The sequence below is a fragment of the Empidonax traillii genome, unplaced genomic scaffold, assembly GCF_003031625.1.
Source record: "Empidonax traillii isolate 1590-97213 ecotype Southwest subspecies unplaced genomic scaffold, ASM303162v1 scaffold196:size3368384, whole genome shotgun sequence".
NCBI lineage: Eukaryota > Metazoa > Chordata > Aves > Passeriformes > Tyrannidae > Empidonax > Empidonax traillii.
Genome location: NW_020955389.1, coordinates 369081 through 395480, shown reverse-complemented (window position 1 = coordinate 395480; position 26400 = coordinate 369081). Strand labels below are relative to the sequence as shown.

The following is a 26400-nucleotide window of genomic DNA, read 5'->3' as shown; positions in this document are numbered from 1 at the left end:
ACCTCATGGATGCAGCTGGTGGTGTGTCTGATCCCCACTGAGGTGTGAGCTTCTTCCACTGCTGTAATGTCTTGGGTTGAACTGGAGGTTTAAGTCACCCAGAGATGTTCACATCTTCTACCTCCTGAACACAGCTGGATATGTGGGTCACAGCATGGGCCTCTGCATCCTCACAGGGCAGGCAGGGAGCTGCTCTTACCAGTGGCAAAGTGGGCAGAGTGGGTGGGAGGTATGGATCACCACTTAGGCTTCTGCCACAGGGCACAGAGGTGCTTACGTTATCTTAGAGTATTTCATCAGTTTCTGAGATGTGATAACCTGTGTGAACAAATTCTATGCAACTGGAAGAAAATATCAGGGTGATACAGTGTCTAACTGTAAAAAAACACTTAACATGCATGAACACTCTTATTCTATAGGACTAAAATATGCAGCTCATAAAAATTGGGGTTTATAGCCTCCCTGTAAGTAGTTTCCCTGTGATCACAAACAAGATATGTCTTTTAAAGGTAGTATATTTGGTTAACTTATTTCAATTGTATTTTATTCTGTAGTTTATACTTTCTAAATAATAAAATAACACTCAGACATTTAACTCCTGGTCAAGAAAAACACGGCACTGTTGTCAAGTCCTCTTTCAGAGGTGCTACATGATGAGTTTTACCAGAAAATATTCTACAGCTGTTTTTTTGGGGTTGGGTTTTTGTTTGTGTGGTTGGTTTGGTTTTTTGCTGCCTATTATACTGTGAGCAACTTCTTTGAACCAGCTGGTTCAGTCACTGCCCTCACCTCACTCATTTCACCAGCATCTCTTTTTTTTTCTGATTTTAAGGCCCTGTTTCTTTATGGTGCTATGAAAGAAATTTAACTGTAATATTGGGTACTCAGTTGCAGTGATGGGAATAGGTTATTTTTCAATAAAACATAACTGATGTGGAAAATACAAATGATAGTGGAAATTGTGAGATCTAATGAAAGCACTGCTCGTTTTGTTGTGCTGTTACTTTGGGAGGGGGTGGGATATGTACAGGTTTGCAACTTACTGATTATTTAGACTCCATGCAGTTGAAGCAGAAAAGCTGAATAATCAAACAATCTTTGTTTAATACTAGTCAGTTGCAAAATTTTTAAAGAACACAAACGCTGGTAGGTCGAACAGGTAATTTAATTTTTCCTCTTAAGCACGTGAAATTGTTTATTTCAAATGATGCTCCAGCTCACTTTGCTGTGGGAGGATCCTTTGTGAGATACTCAAGATTAAAACAAACCTGTATGTTCTAGTAACACAAAGGAACGTTTTTCTTTGAAACTGGTGGGTGGATAAAATTCTTTGTTTAAGTTTTTAAAAACGTCTCTGCGGGCTGTATGGAGAATTGCCACATGCTTCTCATAGATTCCAAATTTCTGCCATAGCAAGTCCCACTGCTTTCAACCACAGGCTCTTTTGTTTTCTGTACTCTCCTTTGTAACCCTCAGCAAATGGAGGCAATGCCAGTAGTTCTGGAAAACAAGAGAGAGAGGGTGTGAGCCAGGCCTACACTGCTGCATTCCTCTGCAATGGTAGGCCAATGGTGTGGGCTTTGTTTCAGCACTTAATTGTAAATCAGTGGCGTGGATAACCAAGTGACCAACTCTATGAAAGCATGCAGAGTGCAGAAGGCAGTTTGTACAATCAAGTGGATTGGTTTTTATTACAATCTCAAGGTCAGGGGATGTTTTTAATTTTGCAGGGGATGTTTTTAATTTTTTTGAAAACCTCTTTTACTTGCAGATTTCTTTACTTGTCCTCACAAGCATACAACACCTTCACACACCCATGAGGCTAATAGCAGTCCAGAGCCATTTTCTCTTTCACAGAATCATTGAATCATTAAGGTTGGAAAAGACCTCAAAGATCATCAAGCCCCACCTTTGACTGAACCACCACCACGTCAACTAAACCATAGCACTAAATGCCATGTCCAGTCATTCCTGGAACACTTACAGGAGTAGTGACTCCACCACTTCCCTGGGCAGTACATTCCAGTGCTTTCAGTGAAGAAATTCTTCCTAATGTCCAGTCTGATCATCTCTCAGCACAGCTTGAGGCTAAAGATATAACAACAACGATCCCACACAGCATCTGTACTATCTGTTATAGGGATCCTTTTTCCAAAAACTGTTAGCTTTACTGTGGAGTGATGCTTAAGGGATATATTTATCATGAAACTGGTACTCTTGTAAGCAAGGAATGGTTCACGGTTGCATATTAAACACTTTGCCTGGGATGATGAAATCTAACAGAATTTAGGGGAAAGAAAAAAAGCAGGCTGTTGATCAACCTAATTAACTTGCAAAATTAATACTACCTATTGTTTATCACTTCATAATCCAGCACCACTTTTATAGATGAAATAAATGTGTATTGACTTCTATGTTGTCATCATCATCTATCTTTTAGGCATTGGGTCCTTGAAATGAAAGATGCAAACTTAGAAAAGCAGATGATATTTTCTGTTAAAGGACATAATTCACTGGTTGTGTTGCATATAATTTTACAATTTACCTCAGTACAAATAGGACCTTTAAACAGGCGCTGCCATATTGAAAGAAGTGTATTTAATTAGATGGGGCCCATCCAAACTTGTACTGCTTGTACAAACAATGCATGCACTAGACCCAATACTTTAAAAGTCTGTTCTTGACCCTTAAGCGAGGGGTCGATGATTTTGATTGTCCTTATGCAGATCAACAGTGCTGTATGTAGTAAAGGATGCTTCTGACAGATAACAACTTCTGTATAGGCAACCTTCAAGATAAACTACTTCACAGCTATATCTTTCCATCTCAACTTCCTGAGCTCTCAGAATTACCTTTCATGTAGCTGAGGGAAGTGCTGAAAACGGTAGATCTCAGGATGATGACAAGGCCTGCTCTCTGGTATGCTGAGGGAACTGAGAAGAAACTGTCAGGTCTGCTTGGAAGTTTTATTTATCTCAGTGTCGAAAGAACAGCACTACTGTTAGAAACACCTTTGGCAGCCAGCAAGTTTTTCACTGACTGGCCTTTTGGGAAGAAGGTTGCTAGTCATTTCAGGAGAGCTTTTACTGTGTCTCTTACCTAGCAAAATAGCCGCTTGTGAATTGATGCCATGGTATGTCAAATGTTTGAGGGTTTGGGTTTTTTTCCCCAGCAGATCTGGACTAGGTTTTAGGTTAGGATCAGAAACAAAGTGAGAGGAATCACACTTATTTTTTCATACTGTAGTAATTAGTGAAAGAATTTATATTCTCATATGCAATTTCCAGATTTTTCCCTGCAGCATAATTTTATGCTAAAAACTACATATTCCTATTTTACCAGAGTGAATGCAGTATTTATTTTTTTAAAAAATTGAGCATTAAATAATATAAATAAAGTGCCGTTCCTTTCTCCTGCTACACCTGCAAAGGCAGTTGATTCCATAGCAGGATGTAAACCGACATTTCCCTTCTCTCCATCAAACCTTTTTGTGTTTTCATATCAGCTCTTTTGTAAGGCCAAGCTCTGCTACCGCAGCAGCTTTTTTCCAGTGGGAGAGGACCAGGGAGGGCTTGAAGGGATGAGATCTTTCATGAGTCTGAAAGAAACTGTGCCAAGCCTTGGGCATTAGCAGTTAATGGATCCTATTTGACCTGTTGGTTTTCAGCTCTCAGGAGGCATAATGCTTTCTGCAGAGAACCGCTAAGAAACTAGTATTCCATGAGGCATCAGGGATTCAGGAAAAGCAGCATTTGTCAGACTCTTCTTGTGAAATTTTAAGTGGAAGATTTGTTTGCCTTTCCACAGCAATGCAGTCTAAGTATTGGCTCTAAAAATATGTTGTGCCTTTATTAACAGCGGTGAAATCCTTTTCAGAAGGCTCAGTCAGTGGCCCTTATTGACCCAAGATGTAGTATAGAACTAAACTTGATCTTTTATTCAGTTTAACTAAATACTAATAAATACTGGACCAGGTGGGTTTTTTTTCAGTTTTTACCATATTTTTAGTACTAAGCTTTATTGTAAGGGAAATTGTACCACAACAGACCCCTTATTCACTGTCTCATCAGATTGGTGTGGAAGTGTACTCAACTCATCAATGGAATGGAAAGACCCTCACAGCTTTTGTTCTAGTCTGGTAGGAGCCTTGTATGTTCTATAATGTCTAATGAAAGCAGTCGGTGATAAAAGTCAAAGGAGTGTATGTTATGCTTAACAGCTTCTCATTTTTGTGGAGGTTTGGGCTACAGGAAAGGCTGAGTTTTTTGTGGAGAAAAATGTTCTTCTTTCAGTTATACTGAAACTAATTTGCCTTTGGGTGGAATTTTTTTTAGCTGAAAGTGACAAGCTTTGGCAAAGAGGGAGGGAGGAGAGCAAGCTGCAGTGTAAGTGATCTCTTGGTTAACTGCAGTAGGATTGTTAAACTCATATGAATCTGTATTGTGAGACATACTGGCATTTTTTCTCTGCGTTCATTCTGCTAGCAAATGAGGAAAATATTTGTGTAAAGGCTAAATGCACCATCACATCAGTTCTAGTTGCGTTCAGAGCTATGACCAACTGTTTGTTTCACAATGATGCTGCATGTCATCTATTTCAAACAGAAATATTTTTCCAAAATTGATTCCCAACTGTTTGACAAGCACCAGACAAACCCAGTAATTAGACCTGTGAATTGAAATGCCTGATGGCATATTGCCTTCTAACCATATTAGTGAAGTTAGGCTGAGAGCCATTTTTTGTCTGCAGTGCCTTAGCATAATGAGGATGAATCAAGCTTTGCAGTTCAGATTTAACAATGCAGACATAATTCTTTCCTCTCTCTCTCTCCCCAAATACTTCTGTAGCAAAGGCAATTGGCAGTGGACATTCCATTCTCCTGTAGACAGCACTGCAAGTAAAAGTCCAAACCAGGAGCTGGATTGTACCTCTCAGTGGTGCCCAAGGGAGAGAGTGGAATTGCCTCAAGAAGCCACTGGGGATCTGTAGCCTTGTTTGAACCTTTCTCTGCACCAGTTTACTAGTTTGCAACCACTCTGTCATCCCCTTTCCTCCTTTTAGTTTGATCCGTGGGTGTTCCTACAATAAGCCATGCAGTGCTCCTCAGAGCAGCCAGGACTGGCCTTGTTGTTTCTGATGGATGATTTGCACTGGTCTGTAGGATGAATGGGTTTGCTACTGTTGCCTTTGACACTTGACACAGCTGAGCACCAAGTAATTTGGATCCTTTTTTCCGAGGACATTAAATGTTAAATTGGCCAGATTTTTATTTGGTCTTGGCTCTTGTCATAGGTCGCAGTCTGTAATTACTGCTGCATGTTTAGACTCCTTGTTTACACACTCCACTGTTCCATCTACTGAAGAACATTAGAGTTTGAAGCAAGGTATGTGATAGTGCAGAAGAAATGAAAGTGTGTGGCTTCATGACAGTATTCAAAGACAGAGTTGAATTAGGGCTGTCAGTGCTGCCTAATGCTGTACTTCTTGCAAACCATTCCTTAAGGTCATTTTTCTAGAGAACTTAACTCCATGAAAAGGAAAGGGGGAACACTGGGAAACATTTATCTCAACACAGAATTGGAACCCAGACATCCTCAGCTGCAGCGTACATGTAGCGATGATGAATGTCCTTTTTCTGGCCTTTCATTCTTTTGAATGCCTGATCTTACCACAAATGTTACTAGAAACCACATCTTCCAAAACAGTGGTTTCAGCCTCTTAAATAATGCAAGGTAAACTGTTACTAATACATGTGCTTTAGTGTTACAGCTTACTAAAGATCTTGAAAACTTAGCTATTACAAAGCTGGTAAATTTCTAGGTGTAACCCTTTGTTGTTCAAGTGACTAAAAACAGGTGAATCAGCTCACAATTTCAGATGTTTTACTTCATATTTTATTGTCATCATTTCAGTAAACATACTGAAATAGAGTTGACTCAGAATTGAGAACTCTATTGCATTTTATTTAACTATCCAGTTGTCATCTTCTAGTAGAGAGAAGACCAAAAAATAAGAAAGGACAAATACCCATTATATTTCATGTATGGAAAAACATTGCTTTATAAATACATAGGACTTAAACTAAAAAGAAAGGTTGATTCAAAAGGTCCCTTAAATTCAATGAGACAATTTTCTTCTTTGCACCCTGAGAAGAGAAGGCCAAGAAAAGCAAATTAGTAATCAATCACAGCAGTCTGTAGTTATGATAAAATATATGAAATGCTTGGTGTTACAAAGTTGATTAATGTACTTTCTGGCATTTGTAATGAGCAGATAATACTTAATTCTTAAGATTTCTTCCAGATATTTAAGCTCCTGTCACATATTATCACAATCAATATTTGCAATATTCTGTTGATCTAAGCCTCTCTTGAGAAGTCAAAGTTAGGGGAAAGTACTTCAGCTTTTATCAGCTTCATTTTCCTCATGTATTTTACAGCATTTGTAGAGGGAGTAGCAATAGGAATGTGAGAGGAATTACAAGTATCTGCAAGAAAGCAAGACTGGAAAGGAGTGGGAAGAGATGAAAAACTTGTAATCTATTTTAAAACCCTTAGCTTAACAACTCCCTTCCAAGTTGTCCTTTGTATGGAAGAAGACTACAGACCTGGGTGTACACAAAGAGAGAATATCATAGAGTAGCTCTAACAAGTGACCCATGTGAAGAATATTTGTATCCAAGATGTCTCTGTTAGAAATTGTACTTTGCACACAACTGGTTTCCATTGTCTTGAGAGTAGTTGTTGTTTGAACCATGTGAAGCTGAGAGGTCCCAGCCAATTAGAAGCTTACATAAAAGAGTTATTTTGGTTCTCAAGGAATGGGATAAACTAATAATGTCCAATTGAGCATCAAGGCACATTAGTTTTGAAAATACTTATATAGGGCCTACCTCCTATTAAAGACAATGGAGGACTGGATTTTTTATTGTTTCATTGAAAGCATCTTTGAAATTTCACATCTGTTTCATTAACAAACTGTTCAGAATTTTTATCCATCTGTATTCCTCGTTATGGAAGTCACTGTGAATGCAGGGAACAAATGGCCTTGTTCACTCTGACCAGCATTTAGAGGAAAAACTGTGTCTGCAGAGGCTGCAGAGTGACACAGAGCAAGGGGAAGTGGAAAGGTGGCATTGCCTTTGAGAGTGGTCCTTGGCCATGCCTGGATTGTCACAGCCCTGCTCAGTCTGGCTCCCTCCTGCTGGGAGGATGTCCTTTTCTTGCACTGTCATTTGCTCAAATTTCCATGACTATATTCATTTAAATCTAAATAGAAGACACTTTGATAGCCTTCTGGTTAATGCCTCTGGCAATGCATTCTGCTATGTCCAATTTTACAAGGATTAACAAAAAAAAACCCAAAAAACAACAACAACAAAAAAAACCTCTTCTTCCCTGGGCAGTTTTCTCTATACAAGTGATATGGTACCGGAAGGGTACTCTATTTTAACAAAGAAATTCATCTTGCAGGGAGAGACAACTAAAAAAATGTTATCAGTATCATACACACAACATTTATAATGGGTTGTAATAGAAGTCTAAATATTTGTTTTTAAATGAACAAGTAAGCATATGTTTACATGATTCATTAATTCTGGATATCCTTAAGACATTATTAAAGTGATGTGTCTCTCCAAATTCATTGGAAGAGTTTGATTAGTTAGCAAAAATGCTAACAATATCTCTTATATATTTCTGTATATCAGAGAAGACTTAAGCGTGTAGAAAATCTAGAGGAAAACTTAAATGTGTGCTTTCATTATTGAAATAAAGCATACAGAAAGATTTATACTTTATAGCTCACTGAGTATGCATTGGGAGAAGCTACTTTTGTGACACAATTACCCTTCTTTGTTGCTTACCAATACCCGTATTCAGTGACACAAAGAACAACTGTTGTAAAAAATATTAGTATGCAGATGCTCTGCTGTTTTGTTAATGCATTTAGTTAAATACAATAACTCTTTTGTTTGCTTTTCTTTTTCTGTCCTTGAATGGATTTGTATTATGGTATAGAATCTAACCTTAGAGTTGCTGTTTAAAATGTTTTGCAGTTTTAGAATGTGTCACATATCCAAGCTAGTTACTTTTGCTATATTAAGAAAATAATTTGAATATATAAACAGTTTCTAATAAGTTTGAGAGTATTTTTTCAGGGAAACCCAAGTCCCAAAGTTGCCAGCAAATATTTTCTCACTAATGAGGTCTTCAGTGACAGTTAGTGTTGGATGAATAATTGTATTCCTGAGAGATACTTTCAGTATTTTAACCGAAGAAATTTTTCTTGAAGTCCCTCAACATTTTCTAGGTAGTTTTCACAGAAATAATAAAAAAAAATTGCACAGCAAAACTGCACTTAATGTTTTTATATGAAAAACTAGCAGGCTGGTTACAACCAATTGTAACCTACATACAGGTGTATATTTGCAGAAGCCATCATTACTGTCTTGTGTGGGTATCCATAAAATTATTTCAGAGTTATTCTCAGTCTTAGAAAAGTTTTCTTTAGTGTCCTGCGGGTGGTCAAAACCATATGAAATAACTAACTGAAATTGCTCTGGTTCAAAGTTCTTGAGCCCAGAGTACTTCAAAAACAAAACAGTATTTACCAGATCCTATCCCTCCCATGGCAACAAGGACCAAATCACATGAGGATGTAACAAGGTAATAAGCAGACCCTAAAGGTAACACATGACTTACTGTAACTTACTTCTGAAATTCTGAGCCTCCTTAACTCCAAAAGACATTTCTGACACTGTGTGTGAGAGGTATCTGCACTGAAGGTTGCTCCTCAAGCAATGACCTACTGATAACTCTTTTGGTGTTAGAGATAAGACGTATTTTTCAGTGGATGCGGTTTTACTTAGAACAGTAGGAATCATAGTATAGACTATAAAATCCTCAATAAATCTTTTTATCACTGGTAGAAAGAGCTACTACAGGTTAAGGGCTAACTGTGCTGCAGCTAATGCTTTTCAGACATTTTACTGCATGCATCAGAACTCAGCTGTGGAGAAGGCAGCAGACATTTCACTTTCACCACAGAGGTCTTTCTTGGCACCTTTCTTGGCTAAAAGCTTGTCAGTTTCTGATAATTGCTTTTATCACTTCTCACAAACACTAAATGCAAATTGTACTGTTTTGCTCTAGGCCTTCAGCACCAGTGCTAGGACATTGTACCCCGAGTGCCAGAATAATCATACATGGAGAAAAACTGTCATGGGAGGCCAAGCAGAAATTTTAGTTTAGTGTTCTCTGCCTTTTTTGAAGTGAGAACAATTTAAGTAGTGGAAAAAAGAAGCCCCCTCCTCTCATTGTGCTTTTTTGATCAATACTGAAGTTACAGTGAGGGATTCCAAATGGGGCCAAAACCTCTGACATTGTGGAGAGGCAATGTGCACTTGCAAACGCACAGATCTGCAGTGTCACTTTGATTATTTATTTCTTTTAATAAAAATAAAAAAGCGGCATAGTTTAGTGTTGCAAGACTCATGGGAAAGTATGTAAATTCTGATTGTTCACTGAAAGCCTCCTCATCAGCAAGAAAGTTAGTATCAGCTGTGCTTCAAGTAATGCGTTGATCTATTTATAAACGTGTTAAATTAAAAAACAAACAAACAAAAAAAAGGAACAAAAAAAAACCCCCCAAAATCCCACCTAGGACTACTGCAAATCTGTGTGAGAACATCATCACGGCTTCAGTTCCAAGATAGCTTAATGTTCTTAAAGGCTGGTAGAGAACATAGTTTCATTACAACTGCACATATTACGGGTTTTGTATGAAATGAGCATCTCAAGGCAAGGGAAAGAAAGCAGCATTGTTCCCGGGCTGTTTTTCACAGGCCTGTATTCATATCTCATCCTTGTTGTTTGCAGGAGAGGCAGATGTGAACCAGAACAATGGGACCTCCACGAAGAACCCAGCGGTGACAGACTCCAAAGGCACAGCAGACCCAAAGAATGCCTGGCAGGAGGCCAACCCAGCTGACACGACTGGTCGCCCCCACTTGATCCGCCTCTTTTCCCGAGATGCCCCAGGAAGAGAAGACAACACCTTCAAAGATCGGCCCTCAGAGTCAGACGAGCTACAGACCATCCAAGAGGACAGTGCAGCAGCTTCAGAGAATTCGGATTTGATGGCTTCACAGAAACGCTCCTCTTTCCGGCACGGATCAAAAATGGCATCTGCAAGCACTATAGACCATGCTAGACATGGATCTCCAAGGCACAGAGACTCGGGTCTACTTGACTCGCTGGGCAGATTCTTTGGAGGTGAAAGACACGTTCCCCGGCGGGGCTCGGGCAAGGTGAGCTCTGAGGAATAGAGAACTGCAAGGCTACAGGAAAATACAGTACAATTAAACAGGAAGGGTGGGTCTAAAAGAAAGGTCTAACTGCTATAATGCAAGAGTTGACTTAGCCAGCAAGATGGTACTTGCATTGTAATGCTTGGCTTTAAACTGAAAACAACAACAAAAAAAGCATAGATCTGGGAAACAAGAGGAGCTATTCTGGGTAGTAACAAGGAGTATTAGAATTCCAGGTGGCAATAGAAACATTATGAGTGATTCATGTGCATTGTATGTTTTTGTATGCTCTGCTTTTGTATGTTATTATTAAATATTTGCAAAAGGGAGCTGGATGAGAGCACTAAATGCAAGACACTTGGCACTAACTAAGGGACAAACTTGGAAATAGATGTTAGAAAAAGAGTTGTGGCCAAATTCTCAGCCTGCTTGTGTAAGAGCATGTTTTAAGGTCAGTTAACAGCATTGCTGAGGACATGGCTTGACAGATATTATCCTGAATCCCAGATGTACAAAATAGTTCAGCTGCTTTATTCTGGCAAGAAGTTAGGATATATTCCAAGCATTTCATATGAGAAGTTTTATAACAAGCCATTTCTTCAAGGTATTGATGAAAGGCTATTATTTGAATTCTTTCCTTTTCCAGTATTAACCTGCCTCTTCTGATAAATTTTGCAGCTGGCATATTAGTTCACTGTTATTCAAGTGGCAAAGTTTAAGATATTTTTGCTGTACCCTTTGACATCTAAACTATAAGTGGAATCTTGTGTTTGTGTGTCCACACACTACATAAGCATTTTAATGGACCTGATGTAGGGCTGTAAAACCTTCTTTTAGCTGAATTTATTGTAGTTTCTCAAACTGTGTGTTGCAAAAAGCTGACTGGGCCCATGAATAACCTCTGACAACCTCTGAGGTCTGTTCAGTATTTCTAACCTGTGATATGTGCTGTCTTACAATTTTACACTGGGACAGAGTGTTTACTACCCTGTGGTGTAAAACTGATTTGTGGTGGTACTAAAACTGCAGGCTGTCAGTGTACTTCACAGCTCCACACCTGGAAGCTCCACAATGTTTAATGGCCCTTCCCTGAAGAGCTGTTGTAATGTAGAGGCCACTGGATGAAAAATACTCTAGAAACTTAAAATCAGAAGCTTCTCCCACTTGGTGGCCAGTACTAAGCAAGCTGTGTATTTTGTTCTTTTTATTTTTCACATTTACCAACTGGGGCCTGTAATGCTACTGACAAAGTTTTAGCAACCAGGCAATTGTTTCTGTAGGTATGTAATGTTCATACCTGCAACAAGCAGTTGCTGTAAGCATGAAGAAAACCTCTTTTCTCACTGTTTCTGCAAATATCAGAGACTGTTCCCAACACTGCTATTTTCTGGAACCTTGTTGGCTAGCTCAACTCTTGCTGTTTTATTCAAGTACTGTGTTACTCGATGAAAAATAGTATATGAAATGTTCTTTGTACACAAAGGAAACAATACCAAAAAGTTAGATTCTGCATATGGAATACACAGAGGTATGTACATTGCTGCTTGGCAATAAATCAAACCAACCAACTCACTTTTTAGAAGTAATGGCTAAAAAATGACTGCAAGTTGTACAAATTGTGTATTTTATTCTTTAGCATGAACATGATTGCTGTGATTCTCTCCAGATCTCTACATAATTATGTATGAGAGGGCAGGAGATCATCTCTTTTATCTCTGTTGCTGTTCAGTAAACTACTTTTTGAAGTACTTAAATGTCTGCAAAACAGTACAGAATTATGGACAGTTCTAACTTTTTTTTTTTTTTACCTACCAAAAGTAGTTTGTTTTTTGTTTTGTTTTGTTAAGAACACCTACATATAGTGTTACTGAGTCCTGACTTGCAGATCTGAGCTTGAAGCACAGAGAAGTTTTATTATCTTGGCAAATGTCAATCACATTAGGACTTCCAGTACCAAAGCATCTCTAGCACTGTTCCACACAATGATAATATTGATGGATCTCCTAGGAAACATTCCTAGGAAGCTCTCTTATGGGAGAGCAGTGTAGAAAGTATTGAGCAGGTGGCACAGACAGTTGTTTTAGCTATTATTTATTTAGCCTTTGAAACAATGCCTTTTGGTTTTTTTGTATCAAGGAAGCCTTGCGGGGCCATTTATTTATACATTTGTACACAGAGGAAGTCCAGATGGCTAATAGTCTTACTTATGCTTAAACCCTAAATAGTTGTTGTCATTTGCTGAATTTTGTCGAGTATGAGTACTGATAGATGGTGAAGGTGCTCAAGGTTGATTTAAAATAGAATGAAGTCACTTGGCAGTTTTCCAGGCTCTATTAAGTAAACAGGTCTTTGGTAAATAAGATATCAAGAAAAGCACCTTTAAGGACAAATTTCAAAGGCTTGAAATGCAAAAGTTCCAAGAGCTGCACTGTTTATTTGCTTGCACTTGTTTGCGATTAATTTTGAAGCATTTCAAAGCAATTCTTCAGCTGCCTTTCTTGCAATCTTAATTTTTCAACCAGTCCATGCCCCAGTGGGAGTGTATATCTCCACTACCCACACCAGCAAGCACTGGAATGCAAAGACAACACTCGCTCTTTGTACAGATTTAGGGCTGACATTCAAGCAAAACACATAAATTCTTTGTGGAGGCATTTTCTTCTTGCAACCATGGCTAAGAAGCATATTAATGAATAATATTCACTATTGTGTACAGAAAGGTGGGGTAGGAACAATGCTGAGACTGTTTCATGGTCTCCTTTACTCCTATGGAACAGGTTCTCCCTTACCCTGCAATTCTGAAGTTACATTAAGAGTGCATGGGAGTCCTATGGGAGTTGTTAAAAATAGAAATACTGGAATGTACAGAAATAACCCTTTTCTAAGGGACAGTAAGCACATTTGCCATTGTTCCCCCAATCCCATCCCCATCAAGATTTTGAGTAGCCGAAAGTCAATCAAAACCAGTTTGAATTTTGTACTTATAAGGCAAAATTTTAAGGCACAATATTCCAAACAAAACTGCTGTTGTGTACAGTTCAAATTTAATTGTACTAAAGAATAATTTAAAATGGTGACAGAAAGACACTGTGGTGCAGACATTTTAAAAAGCATGTCAGAGAGAATAGCATAAGGATAAATTATTTCCTTCCTAATCTTCATAGAATATTTATCTAAACATTTGTAAAGCGCCTGAGCAAGTCTGTCAAAATGATCAAATGTTTATTGTGCCTCCTAGACTCTAGCCTGTATTCAACTTCAGTATGTACTGACTGCTGTTTTGTTTCTTTGATGCAGCTTTTTATGCTTTTGTAATTCTTTTGTTTATGATTTTTTTTTCCTACTAAAGTTTGGATTGTGAAACAAGAGCTTTTCTGTCCTGTTTTAACATTATGCATTAACTTACTAAACTTTAAACTACATTTGTGACACAGATGCAACAAACCAAAATATTGTGTGACAGTAAACAATAGGCTGAGGCCAGACAGTGAAAGATTAAATCAATTTTTCTTATGCCTTTTGCTCCAGTTTTGTATGACATCTTGCAATGTTCTCCTGTTGCGTGTATGAAGCCTTGCTCCCGTATTTCTTTCCCAATATCTATGTGTTTGGGTGCAAGGAATATGGAAGGAGGAGATGGGGCTTCCCCATACTATAGACAGATACAAAGTATGAGCAGCACTGGGCTGAAGTTCTTCTCAGCATGGGCAGAATCAGGGTTTGGGATCAGCATTTCTGAAACAACAGTTCCAAAACCACTCCTAAGTCAGATGGTTGCAATAAACATGCACAGGCAAAAAGTTTAGGAACCACAGTTTTAAATAATGCCAGGGAGGGATAAATAAATCAGAATAGTTTCTCTTTTTTTGCACTTGAACTCTATTCACATTTGCTGTGGAAGCTTTCATGTATACTACAGCACCTTGAAAAATTTGAAAAGGAGTTAAATCACATCGTATACTAGTCAGACTAGCATTGATTAAAGTTAATACTTACTGTGATTTTTATTTCCAAGTCTGAATTTTCAGGGAGTGGTATTGCTTGTGATACACTGTTTTGTAAAACCTGCTGTGCAAGCAGTGTGCTTGTAAAAAATATTTTTATATAGTTTATGGTGGTTGTAACAATAATTTTGGTTTAATCTTTTGCTTTATATGTGCTTTATGTATCCATTAAACTGTTTATATCACAAAAACTGGTGTACTAATGATTTAATTTGTTTTAAATGCTTTAATCCATTAACAGAAGTTGCAACAAACTTGTACATGGTGGGTTTTCAGATCATTAAAAGAGGCTGTATGTTCTTCTCCAGAAATTCAGTTGAAAGAGTGCATTGGACAGAAATAAACAGAGGTTGCCTTCTAGAAGGAAATGACTAGGGTTTTGAAAAACTGAAGCTCTAAATCCAATGTTCTTGCTTTATGATAATGGGAACTGAATCTGGCCTCTTGTTTGTAGCAGGTAGCCATCAACGATGAATACCTAAACATGAATTAATGTATCAGAACTGCCAGTTTGAAGCTCATTTAGCTTGTGCAGTGGTAGAACCTCTGAGCTTTAGATCTGTCTGGTTTAAAAAACTGTCACCCGTACAAAACAAGAAAGTATCAACAGGTGAGTGCACTTAGGATGCCAACATTGCAGAGGATTGATTTTGACGTGTTCATTTAACACATGTGTGACCGTATACATGTTATTCATGCCTAATAGTTAACACATTATTTATTTAATGTACTGGAAACTTGCATTTTCAAGGAAATTACTGCTTGAAGCGATTATTACAAACTAAATGAATTTGGGAGTTGGACCAAGTTGGCCCTGTAAGTGATGCTTAGAAATGCACTAACTTACGGTGAAGTATTAGTGATGCTCTGTTCTCAACCTAACAGCGGCTGCATGGCAAAGTTTGTTCAGAAATGGGACAAAGTAGTTGGGGCTTGCTGATTTGTATTACAAGTTAAAGAGAAAATCATGACTGGGAAGATGGGAAAAGTCTGCTTTTACTGTCTTTTATATGGTCTCTTTTTGCCTCTTAAATTCAGAAATGTGTTAGCAACTTGTTCAGGCTAAAATAAACATTAATCAACTGAAGCATTTTAAAGATCTCTGTTTCTGATCAGTTTATATCAAAAGCTTTCCCCCTTTCAATCAGCTTCTAACAGGATATTTCAGTACAGTTTTTGCCTGACTTTTTCTAGAGTCTTCTATCCACAGGTATGATATAATAAGAGTAGTAGTAACAACCAGAAGTTTAAGTGGGAGCTTAAGCAGAGCTCCAAGGATTCTTCTGAGCGCTTGGTGAAGCTCCAGGCTTGCTGGTGCACTTTGCCTGGGCCTCAGCCTAATGGCACGGCTACTGGAGGACCAGCTTTTGGGTCTTTTGGTAGTAACTGGCCTTGGCTGCTCTCAGCAATTCCATTCATTTTCACCTGCAGGGCCCCACACCCCAGCTGAGAGTAAGGTCTGGATTTAATTTTACTAATACATATATCGAGGTGTGGGTGTGTTTGTTTAAACAAGGGGGAGAGGCCAGGGTGCAGGTAAAATAGATTTATTTAAAATGTCCCATGAGATGTTTCTCTACCTAACATTGAATTTTTCTCCATCTGTTCACTTCTCTGCAGATGAACCAATTTGATAAAAAAGAAACAGCTTTAGACTAAAATCTGTTATATTGGGTTTTTTTCCTAGCACATATATTATTTCCTTGCAAATTAAGTACTGCATTATCCTTAGCAATTGCCATCTTAGGATACTAAAATTAATGTTTTTGTTCTTCAGTTGTTTTGAGATTGTATAATAGTAAACACTGCCCAATAGAAAACTGAGACAAAAGTATTTTTTTCCCTCACTAACTTTGTTTTGTACCTCTGTCATCACATACCATTAGTGACAATTCTGGCTTTCGTCTTGTGTACTGATGCAAAATATCTTACCTTGTTCCTGAAATGGTCTCCAGTTAGAAAAGCTGTTACCCATTCCTCTCAAAAGTTACGTGGTTTCATTTTGAGCTGCACAAAAAATCTTCCACTACCATTTTCAGGTGATTTTACTGAATTTCTTGCAAAGCAATTTTAAAAATATTTGTAAAATACAGAATTAACTTCTGCAGATCCAGTATGAGCCTTAGCTCACTTTAACATTTTCCTTATGATGCATCTACTTTTTCGTTGCTGATGATACATCATACAATTTATGTGCCGTGGAAGCTGTACAGACCTTAGGTTTGGAGTGATCTATCTTTCCCTATTTTATACTAACTCTATTGTTGGAATTTTTTACCTCAGAGTGACAGTATTTGTTAAAAGAAATAAGCTATTAACCATGCTATGCGTAATTTTTTCATAATAGCAAACTCTCCTTATTGTTACGCTCTCTCCAAGTTATGCTGATACAGGCAATAGTACTTTTAACAACCTATACAAGAATTTAGCTTGTCATTTGCTTACCTCTTGAAGGCAGAAAAGAAGTAAAATTGGGCCAGTCCCTTCGAAGTTGAGAACTGATAAAGTACTTTGGGGGTGGGTGAGTGCCCATAGTCTGAGAGATAAAATGTTTATTTCCAGAAATCAAGGTTGTAGTAACATTTTTCTCCTCTTTATTTCTGGTCAGCAGCTATAAAGGGATAGTGTACACCTGGTATTTATATTTTTGTTTTGAAATATTTAGAAATTTCTGCTTTCTTACCAATAGCCGTGCCCACAGTGTTGGATTCTTTTACTGTAGCAACAAACAGATGCATCTCCACCAAATATACAGGTGATCAGCAGAAATTTATCATGGTGAACACTGATCAAGGATGTCTTCTGTATCTTGACCATGTAAAGTTAAGTCGTTAACACTGTGAAGTTTGCTGGTAGCAGAAGCTACTCTGAGAATACTGGCCTAACTCTCATTTTTGCTGAAGTGATCATTCTCCAAAAAAACCCAAACAAACACCAAAAAAACCCAAAAAAACCCAAAAACCCAGACCACAAAACCCCCACACAAGCCATGGATCATTTCAGCAAGGCCTAATCTATGCCATCAATACCAACATGATAAAACAACACAGAGGACAATACTGAATATGCACCAGAGACTCTGTCCAAGCAGATAAAGAACCTCTGTCATGAAGAATATTTGAATGAAATGATTCATGCTTGGCAGAAAAATCCTACAGAAAAGAAAAGGCAAATTAAAGCATTGGGTTGTGCCTCTGAAACCATTTATCAAGTGTTACAACAATGGAATAAATGGGACAGGGGGAAAAACCCAGAAGGTATGATGGCACCGGTCTGTCACTCTGGTCCCATCATAAACCAGAACTTCTCTCCTGAACAACTGTCTTGATTCTTCTTTTTTCCTCCAGTAATTCTTTCACCTGCTAATTTGAGAACAGTAATCATCATTAAGAAGTAAAAGAGTTATAGGGAAATGTGGTTCTGAATTATCAATTGGCACCTCTCCTGATGGTGTTCTCCATTGTTTCCTCCTTCATGCCATTTTTCTTATCTTCCTTGTGTTTGTTACTTTTCAGTCATCTCTAGAGTCTTTACTGACATGTTTGTTATTCCCATCACTCTGGTAAGAATTCTACCTGTTTTTTTTATCACCTATTTCTAGACAAAGATTATATTAACAATTCCAGCACAACACTGGAAGACAGAATTTCCTGTACTCTACATCTCTCTTGCTGCCAATTGTCCTCTGTAAGGACAATTTGAGCAAGTAATTTCATTTCTGTCCTAATTTCCACATTAGTAAAAATTACCGGTACCATTACAAGGATGTGTGGCCCCTCTTTTTTAAAGTGATTAGAAAAACCTGCTGAATTTGGTAATTAACTGCAATGTCACCATCAGACCAGCCAGTGAGTAAGATGCCAGCATCCACACCACTTTTTGTAACAGATCAGCAAGTTGTGAACAGCCTGGAACAAACACCATCACAAAGAGCAAACTGGTACTTGGGTTGTACATGAATGAAGATGGAATCAATGACGCCAGTATAACACAGCTTTGGTTTAGCAGTGCATGTTCACAGAAATTATACTACTACTAGAATAAGCACTGAAAAATACATCCTCAATTGACACGTGCTGTATGTTCTGTTGCTGCCTGATGAGAGAGGCTGGGTAGCAGCACTGGAAGGCTCTGACATGGTGCCAGCTACGCCCAGGAACACAAAGCCCTGGAGACAAAGCCCCTCCAAATTCCAAGATGAAGTAATTTCTATATTCAAATGCCTGTCAGATTGTTCTAGTCAAACTATAACATTTCCTTATTTAAAAAAACACCCCAAAATGCAAATCCCGAGTAATATTCACTGAAAGGATGTGTCTCAATTCCTGTTTAGCATACTGTTTTGAAGTGGTACTAACTACAGAAATTCAAATCTGGGCAGGAATTTCCTTAGAGTTTGGATTCAGAATCCATTTCAAGGACTAATACAAAATCAGCTGAGTGGCTTACAAATTGCCTGCAATCTTTCAGCCTTTTCTTCCTTACAAACCAGCATGAGAGCTGTTCATCACTTAATGCTTAAAAGCTAATTTTAGTCTACCAGTACGGTTGAAAATGTCTTAGTTGGGGGGGTGGGGCTGGGAAAGCATTACATCCTGTAGGCTGCGGAACAGTTTGGTTTTCTAAGCCAATCTAAATGTACTTGTCATGTCTATATGAATTTGAAATTTGTTTATTTTTTTATGATTTCTTTTAAATATGACTCATTGGGCATCTTGTGAAGAAAACCCATTGGACCCATGAAAATGTTAACTCTTTTTCATTCTTATAAATGTCAAAAATCTTTACTTGGTTTGACTGCATTTTAAATCAGCTATTTCCATATTTCATATGTATTTAGATTTTGCCAGGATTTTAGATTTTCATCTCACATCCTAAAGTAGGCAACAAAACCACTTAGTGATAACTGAAAGGGACTGAAAGAAGCTGTAAATGCAAGTACCTCAAACCCAAAGTATTTTAATAGTGTTATTGTCACTAAAGCTTATAACAAACTGAGTAGGAGTTAGAGCTTTATGTTTCTATTTACACATGTATGGGATCTTCAGCTATAAGCAACCTGCTTGTGGAGGATGAGAGCTCTCAGTGACAGCTTATAATACGCATTTAAAAGTCTCCCTTAATGACTTGCAAGATCTGACATACTGTGTTTATAGCAAGTGAAGCAAGGGATGGATTTCATAGGATTTCATCACTAAAAACAAGCCTGCTTAACCACAGTTTTTATACATTCCACACCCGGAGTCAGCTGTTGCACAACATTGAAAACCATGCATATATACATATATACACACACAGGTATCTTCAGGTAAATGGGAAATATAATAATCTTGCAGGAAACCCCAAGTGGAGCACATACTGCTAAAGAAGTTGCAATTCTTTTTTTTTTAATTGTCCCAGGTTGGACTTGGCTCCCAGCCAAGTGCCTGGACCCCAGGGACAAAACCTTCCCCCTCCTTTTCCCTTTCTCCCAGCCAACCGAAAAAAACCCAAAAGAACCCAAACCAAATTAAATTTCAAAGTGGAAGATTGATATATACATAAAGAAAATTATATGCACTATTAATCAAAGGCAACCCCCCAAAAGGAAAAAGGGAAGGGAAAGGGAAAAGGGAAAAAGGGATAAAAAGGGATACAAAAGGGATAAAAAGGGATAAAAAGTCAAATACTCCCCTCGAGAGGAAGCGAGCCACACCACACAGCTGCCAGCACTGTCTGCCTCTCAAGGCCAGCCAGACACGCCAGGCCTCACTCCCTCACCCGGGCATAGTGACAGTAGAGCTACCTCCACCTTGGGTCTATCAGAAGAAAGAGAGCGAGAGCTTCCTCTCTCTCCTTAATTATACTCTTGCTTATGTAAAAATTGTATGGAATACTGGGAACATGACCTTGGTTCCTTGGTTATAACCTGATCACCAAGGAAGGCCTAGATTCAAAACCACTACATTCTCCACCTCTTTTTCCATACTATTTTTACGTAACACTTATATTTCACATATTTGCTTATATCCCGTGCATATATACATATATATATATATATATATATAGTCCTTTGGAGTAGTTGTTTTGTGGTAGAAGATCGACTTCAGCATCAACAGTAGCTCGGTTTGGATCCTTGGCACTTCGGTTACAATTACAGCTCAGGTTTAGGACTGGTTTATTATCTCATTGTCAGATACTGGTATCAGCATTGGTCAGGTCTCTCCCATTTGGCGACTGGTTTCCTGTAAAACAACTTGAAGCACAAAGTTAGTTTTTCCCCAAAGATAAATTTCCTTGAGGCGCACACTGTATCTTTCCATCCTTCCTCATCACCCACCATGTGTACCCTGGCCCTTGAGTGAAGACAACTCCACGAATGGGTTTGTCTTGGCCCGAGGTAGGGGCAACCCAAACGGCTTTACCCAACATACCTCTCAGGTGAATCACTGGAACTTTGTCTCCATCTACAGTGTGGAGGGATTCTGCTTGGGCAGGGCCAACTTGGTTGACAGAGCCTCTAATATTTACCAACTAGGTGGTCTTGGCTAGGTGCTTATCCCAGTTCTTAAATTTTCCCTCACATAGTGCTTTTAAAGTTGTTTTTAACAGTCCGTTATATCTTTCAATTTTCCCAGCAGCAGGTGCATGATATGGAATGTGATAGACCCATTCAATACCATGCTCCCGTGCCCACGCAGCCACTAGATTATTCTTGAAATGAGTCCCATTGTCTGACTCAATTCGCTTTGGAGTGCCATGTCTCCATAAGACCTGCTTTTCAAGACCCAGAATGGTATTCCGGGCCATTGCATGGGGCACTGAATATGTCTCCAACCATCCAGTGGTTGCTTCCACCATGGTAAGTACATAGCACTTACCTTGGCGGGTCTGTGGCAACGTGATATAATCGACCTGCCATGCTTCTCCGTATCTATACTTGTCCCAGCGTCCACCATACCATAGGGGCTTCAGTCTTTTTGCCTGCTTGATAGCAGCACAGGTTTCACAATCGTGGATAACCTGGGAAATAGAGTCCATGGTTAAATCCACCCCTCGGTCTCGTGCCCATGGGTAGGTGGCATCTCGGCCCTGATGACCTGAAGCATCATGGGCCCATCGGGTTAGGAACAACTTTCCCTTATGTTGCCAGTCCAGGTCTGTTTGTGACACTTCAATTTGCGCAGCTCTATCCGCTTGTCTGTTGTTACGATGTTCTTCGTTGGCTCGACTCTTGGGTATATGGGCATCTACGTGGTGGACTCTCACATCTAGTTTCTTTACTCTAGAAGCGATGTCTTGCCACAAATCAGCAGCCCGTATGGGCCTTCCTCTACGCTTCCAACTCATGTTTTTCCATCGTTCTAGCCATCCCCATAGGGCATTTGCTATCATCCATGAGTCGGTGTAGAGGTAGAGCCTTGGCCATCCTTCTCTCTCTGCGATGTCTAGGGCCAACTGGATGGCTTTGAGTTCCGCAAACTGACTCAATTCGCCTTTACCTTCAGTGGCCTCTGCCACTTCTCGGGTGGGACTCCAAACGGCTGCTTTCCACTTCCGGTTCCCTCCTATAATACAGCAAGAACCGTCAGTGAAAAGAGCATAACGCGTTTCTTCACCTGGCAGTTGATTATATGGCAGAGCTTCTTCAGCTCGACTACTGGCTCTTCTTCCTCTTCATCTGCCAGACTGAAGTTCCCACTTTCAGGCCAATTAATTATGATTTCCAAAATTCCGGGGTGATTCGAGTTTCCAATTCGGACATGTTGCGTAATCAAAGCAATCCACTTACTCCACGTAGCATCAGTAGCATGATGTGTAGGAGGAACTTTCCCTTTGAACATCCAATTCAGCACCGGTAGTCGGGGTGCTAGGAAGAGCTGCACTTCAGTGCCAATCACTTCTGAAGTTGCTTGTATGCCTTCGTATGCCGCCAGTATTTCCTTCTCCATAGGTGTGTAGTTGGCTTCAGATCCTTTGTAGCTTTGGCTCCAGAAGCCAAGTGGTCGCCCTCGTGTTTCACCAGGCCCTTTTTGCCAGAGGCTCCAGGAGGGACCGTTATCTCCAGATGCAGTGGAAAGTACATTCTTTACATCTGGTCCTGTCCTGACTGGCCCAAGAGCCACGGCATGTGCAGTCTCTTGCTTGATTTGCCTGAAAGCCTGCTGTTGTTCAGGACCCCATTGGAAATTTTTCTTTTTATGGGTCACAAAATAAAGAGGGCGACCACTTGGCTTCTGGAGCTCTTTCAAGGTATTAATACAGGTTGTGCCAGTAAATGTAATTAGTCTGATGTGAAAGTAGATGGCTAACAGAGGGAATGTCATGCCAACGTATAACTAATGTTGCGACTTAAAATACCTGCATGTTTTCTTTGCACTGCATTCACAGGGACTCTTTCTCTTTTTGGCTGACATGCCTAAAGTAGGTGACAGAGTAAAACAGTGCAACCTTCCTCTGCAGCACCAGAAGAAACTGCAAAACACTGCAATATTGAATCACTCTGCATGACAGGATAACTGTGGGTATTTTATATGTTTTTTTCAAGAATTCTTAGTTACATTATTAATTTTTAAAACTAATAATTTCACAGTGATGTTGCAAACTGCACTTGTATCATGAGATCTCCCAATTACTGCTCAGATTTCCAGTACTGGCAAGTCTTATCTATTAAGATAATTCAGCTTAAGGGTTGTTTTTGGCTTTTTTGAATGTACAGCAGAGTTGACTTAGTAGGGATCCTTTATTAAGGTCAATCATGTTAACCGGGAACAGGAAAAGATGAGTGTTCTCCTATTCAGTTACTGAAAAATTATTGTATGTTTAAATTTTCTTTAAGGGCACAAATTTCGTATGTTTAAATTTTCTTTAAGGGCATCTCCATTTTAAACTTCACCAACAGTACCCAAGGGCTCTGAATTCAACTTACACTTTGCATTTCAAAATACATAGATATGGAAGCCAAGGATGCTTTCTATTGGCAATGCCCTCAAGACTGAAATTCCTTACAACATTGCAAGAGAAGTAAGGAGAACTCGCTGCAGCTGGGCACTGGAGACCAGTAACACAAAGAAATAAGAAGTAAATTTCTTCCCTTCTAAAACATGGTTGCTCTTCTCTATTCCTATTAGGTTTTGATAAGAATATTATTTAAGGCCAAGCATTGAAAGATTATTTAAAGATAAATGGTGGTGATCTGTATGTATTATTGAAATGTACAATGACTACTGAATGTTTTCATTCAAAAAAGTCCACTTATATCACACCATCCCAGTAACCTATCCTAGAAGAATAAACCAGATACATTTTCTCTCTTCATTCTGAATCCATTCAAATTTACCTTTTAACACCTATAGATATCAGTTATTACATAAATATGAGCAAGATCAGAAAAACATCACTGGATTTTGCTCTCTGCCCCTAGGACCCAAAAACTAGACAAACAAACTACAAGTGAAAGAGTAATTCCAACAATGAATTGGAGGGAAAAATGTAAATTACCTGTCACAAATTAATTGAGAATAATATCAAAGATCCTGAAGATATATGATGTTTGCTGATGACAAGATAAAATGAAAGCACTTTATTTGTAACACCAGGAAACACACTGTATTAAACTCACTCAGAACAGTAATTAAAAATTACTTCTGATTTGCTACTGCTTCATACAGATTAAATGGGGAGACTAAGACTGTGATGATGTTTGGCACTGCAGGCTGGAGAAACTTTGTATTTTACAGCACAATGACCTTTTCAATGAGCCAAGTTATTAGCACCCAATAACTGATCAAAATGCCAAATTCAAGACACTTAATCAGATCTAAACGCTAAAAACCTATTATGCCTGCTTCTCTCTGTGCCTGTGGCAATCCACAGCCCATTGGGGAGTTGCAGGTCACATGCAATCAAATCTGATTTTGAAGTTTTCTACTTCACACACTGTAATAGTTTTGCAGTTGGATGGCGACCAGTTTCTGTTGCTAATGATGGACGTTCAGATCTGCAACACCATGGCACTTATGTTATTTATCCTAATGGCAAGGCAGTCAGTTGGTTTCAAAGGCAAAGCAATGGGTGATTTGAACGTAGATTAACAAGACAAACACATGGCTGAAGTAACTTGCTCTAAACACCCACTGGTGGCTTACTGGCTCTCTCTTCCTAATCATGGCTGCAGAGGATATTTTGGCAACAATGGTACTAGTGACAAAGTGGAAACTGCTGCAGAAGTATGAGCAGGACTGACTGCCTGACACCATGGAGATCCAACAGATCCAATAAAACTCAGAATTTCCTGCTTTTAAAACAGTGTCTACGTATCATCAGCATGCAAAAAACCAACCCTGATAAAAACCAGCTGAACTTCTCTGCATTGTGGTTTTTTTTTTCCTATAGAGATCAATCTTATAAACAATATATACATATGACTTAATTTGGACTCTTATCCAGGAAGCCCTACTGAAAATAGAAAGTATTGTCAGCCTCACTTGATTTCCTTATTCTAAAAAAAACATTGTTCTTACAGCTCATCAGAGTTATGTTGTCTTTGGGAACTGAGAAAAGATACAGGATACATTCCTGCTCTACCATGGAAAATGATCCAACGTAATTTTAAGGATTTTTTCCATTTCTGGTTTAATTTCTAAAATTACATTCTACTATCCTCCTCAAGAAAAGATTCCTACTTAGGCAAAATTAAAAGGTTACTGCTACCTAAACTTTCCAGTAACAGGCTTAATTCCACACTGGGCTGTAATGTTAAAAACATGTTGCATCATGCATTATGTATGCACAACATGTATCCATATACATACTCTGCCATTTCACAGCACCGACAACTTTAGGGTGCAATCTCCATAGATTTCCAAGGCATTTTTCTGTTCTTTTCATTCCTGGTGGAAACGACTCTTTAGACCATCACTGATAGTCTGTCCTTCCCAGCTGACTCCGTGATATGCCTACTCTGTTTTCCAGGATATACATGCAGCCAGGGTCAGCCACCATGTCGGGTCCATTCCCCAAAGATCTCAGCATGGCCGGCCTGTTGATGACAACCCTGTAGTCCACTTCTTCAAGAACATTGTAAGTCTCCCCTCCCCTTGTTATGCACTAAAATGAAATATTTTCTTTAGGATCCATCAGCAACCAAACACTCCCCAATCACTACTCTTTGTTTTGAGCCTCGTTAATTGTAATGTGCCATCAAGCTCACTATGCCATTCAAATGCAAAAATAATTTTTACCTAGGAACACAAATAACACTGTAATGCAACCAAATAAAGCATGTGGAACCCTTCAGCAACGATGTCAATTATACAGCTTCACCATATACAGGTTTTGTCCTTGTGTTTTCCACACTGGCAGTATTCAGGAATTAGCACTGCTTAAAGACAGACATGAATCCAGTGTGTTCTAGGCAAAGCCTAAGACAGCAGAGGAGCTTCTCAGTGCAATTACAATTTTTAACTCATGGATAATTTGCAAAAGACTTGATGATTTCCTAAACTTATTTTTGCCTTCGTTTTACAACTTTTTTATGTTGTTTTTTAGGTCTCACCCCGTACACCTCCCCCAATGCAAGCAAAGGTAAGCGATTTCAGAGGCTCAAGCAACATCCATTTATGGGCTAATTCCTACTAATTCAACTGCAAGCCTGATTCATTGTCTTCAATGGCACTAAGTAAAAATCTACAGGTGTCATTGGGAATAATTTAAAGCAAGGGCCTAAGACACAGAAGCCATGGTTCTCTTCCTCATGCACTTTCTGACTTGAGGCATGACAAATCAAAGCCACTCACAGGGATTTTTATATTCAATTCATGCTGTGATCGCTTTATGTAATAAACTAACAACAGGTAATGCTTTCAAACAAGCCTCACCCACCAGAAACTGTCCTTATATTTGCTAAGCTCAGTTGGCTTTTGCAGTACATAATACTGACAAACCATGGCTAGTAAAGTCAGTTCTTGTAGTTACAATAATGAATTTTAACCTTTTTTTGCTTTGTGAAATGACTGCACAGACTTGTTTTCAACTCCTGCCTCATTATCTGGCCATTATTTAGTAAGTTTTGCTGCCTTTTCATCTTCTTATGTCTATGGCACACTC

At 38.9% G+C, this 26400-nt stretch overlaps 1 protein-coding gene across 1 annotated transcript in view; it reads left to right on the top strand.

Moving 5' to 3' along the window:
• Positions 1 to 26400, top strand: part of MBP (myelin basic protein) — a 90431-nt gene that overhangs the window by 59033 nt on the left and 4998 nt on the right. Inside the window, exons 3-5 of the mRNA XM_027886833.1 lie at positions 9879 to 10309; positions 25267 to 25374; positions 25843 to 25878. Of these exons, the coding sequence (XP_027742634.1) occupies positions 9879 to 10309; positions 25267 to 25374; positions 25843 to 25878 (575 nt within the window). The remainder of the gene's footprint in view (positions 1 to 9878; positions 10310 to 25266; positions 25375 to 25842; positions 25879 to 26400) is intronic.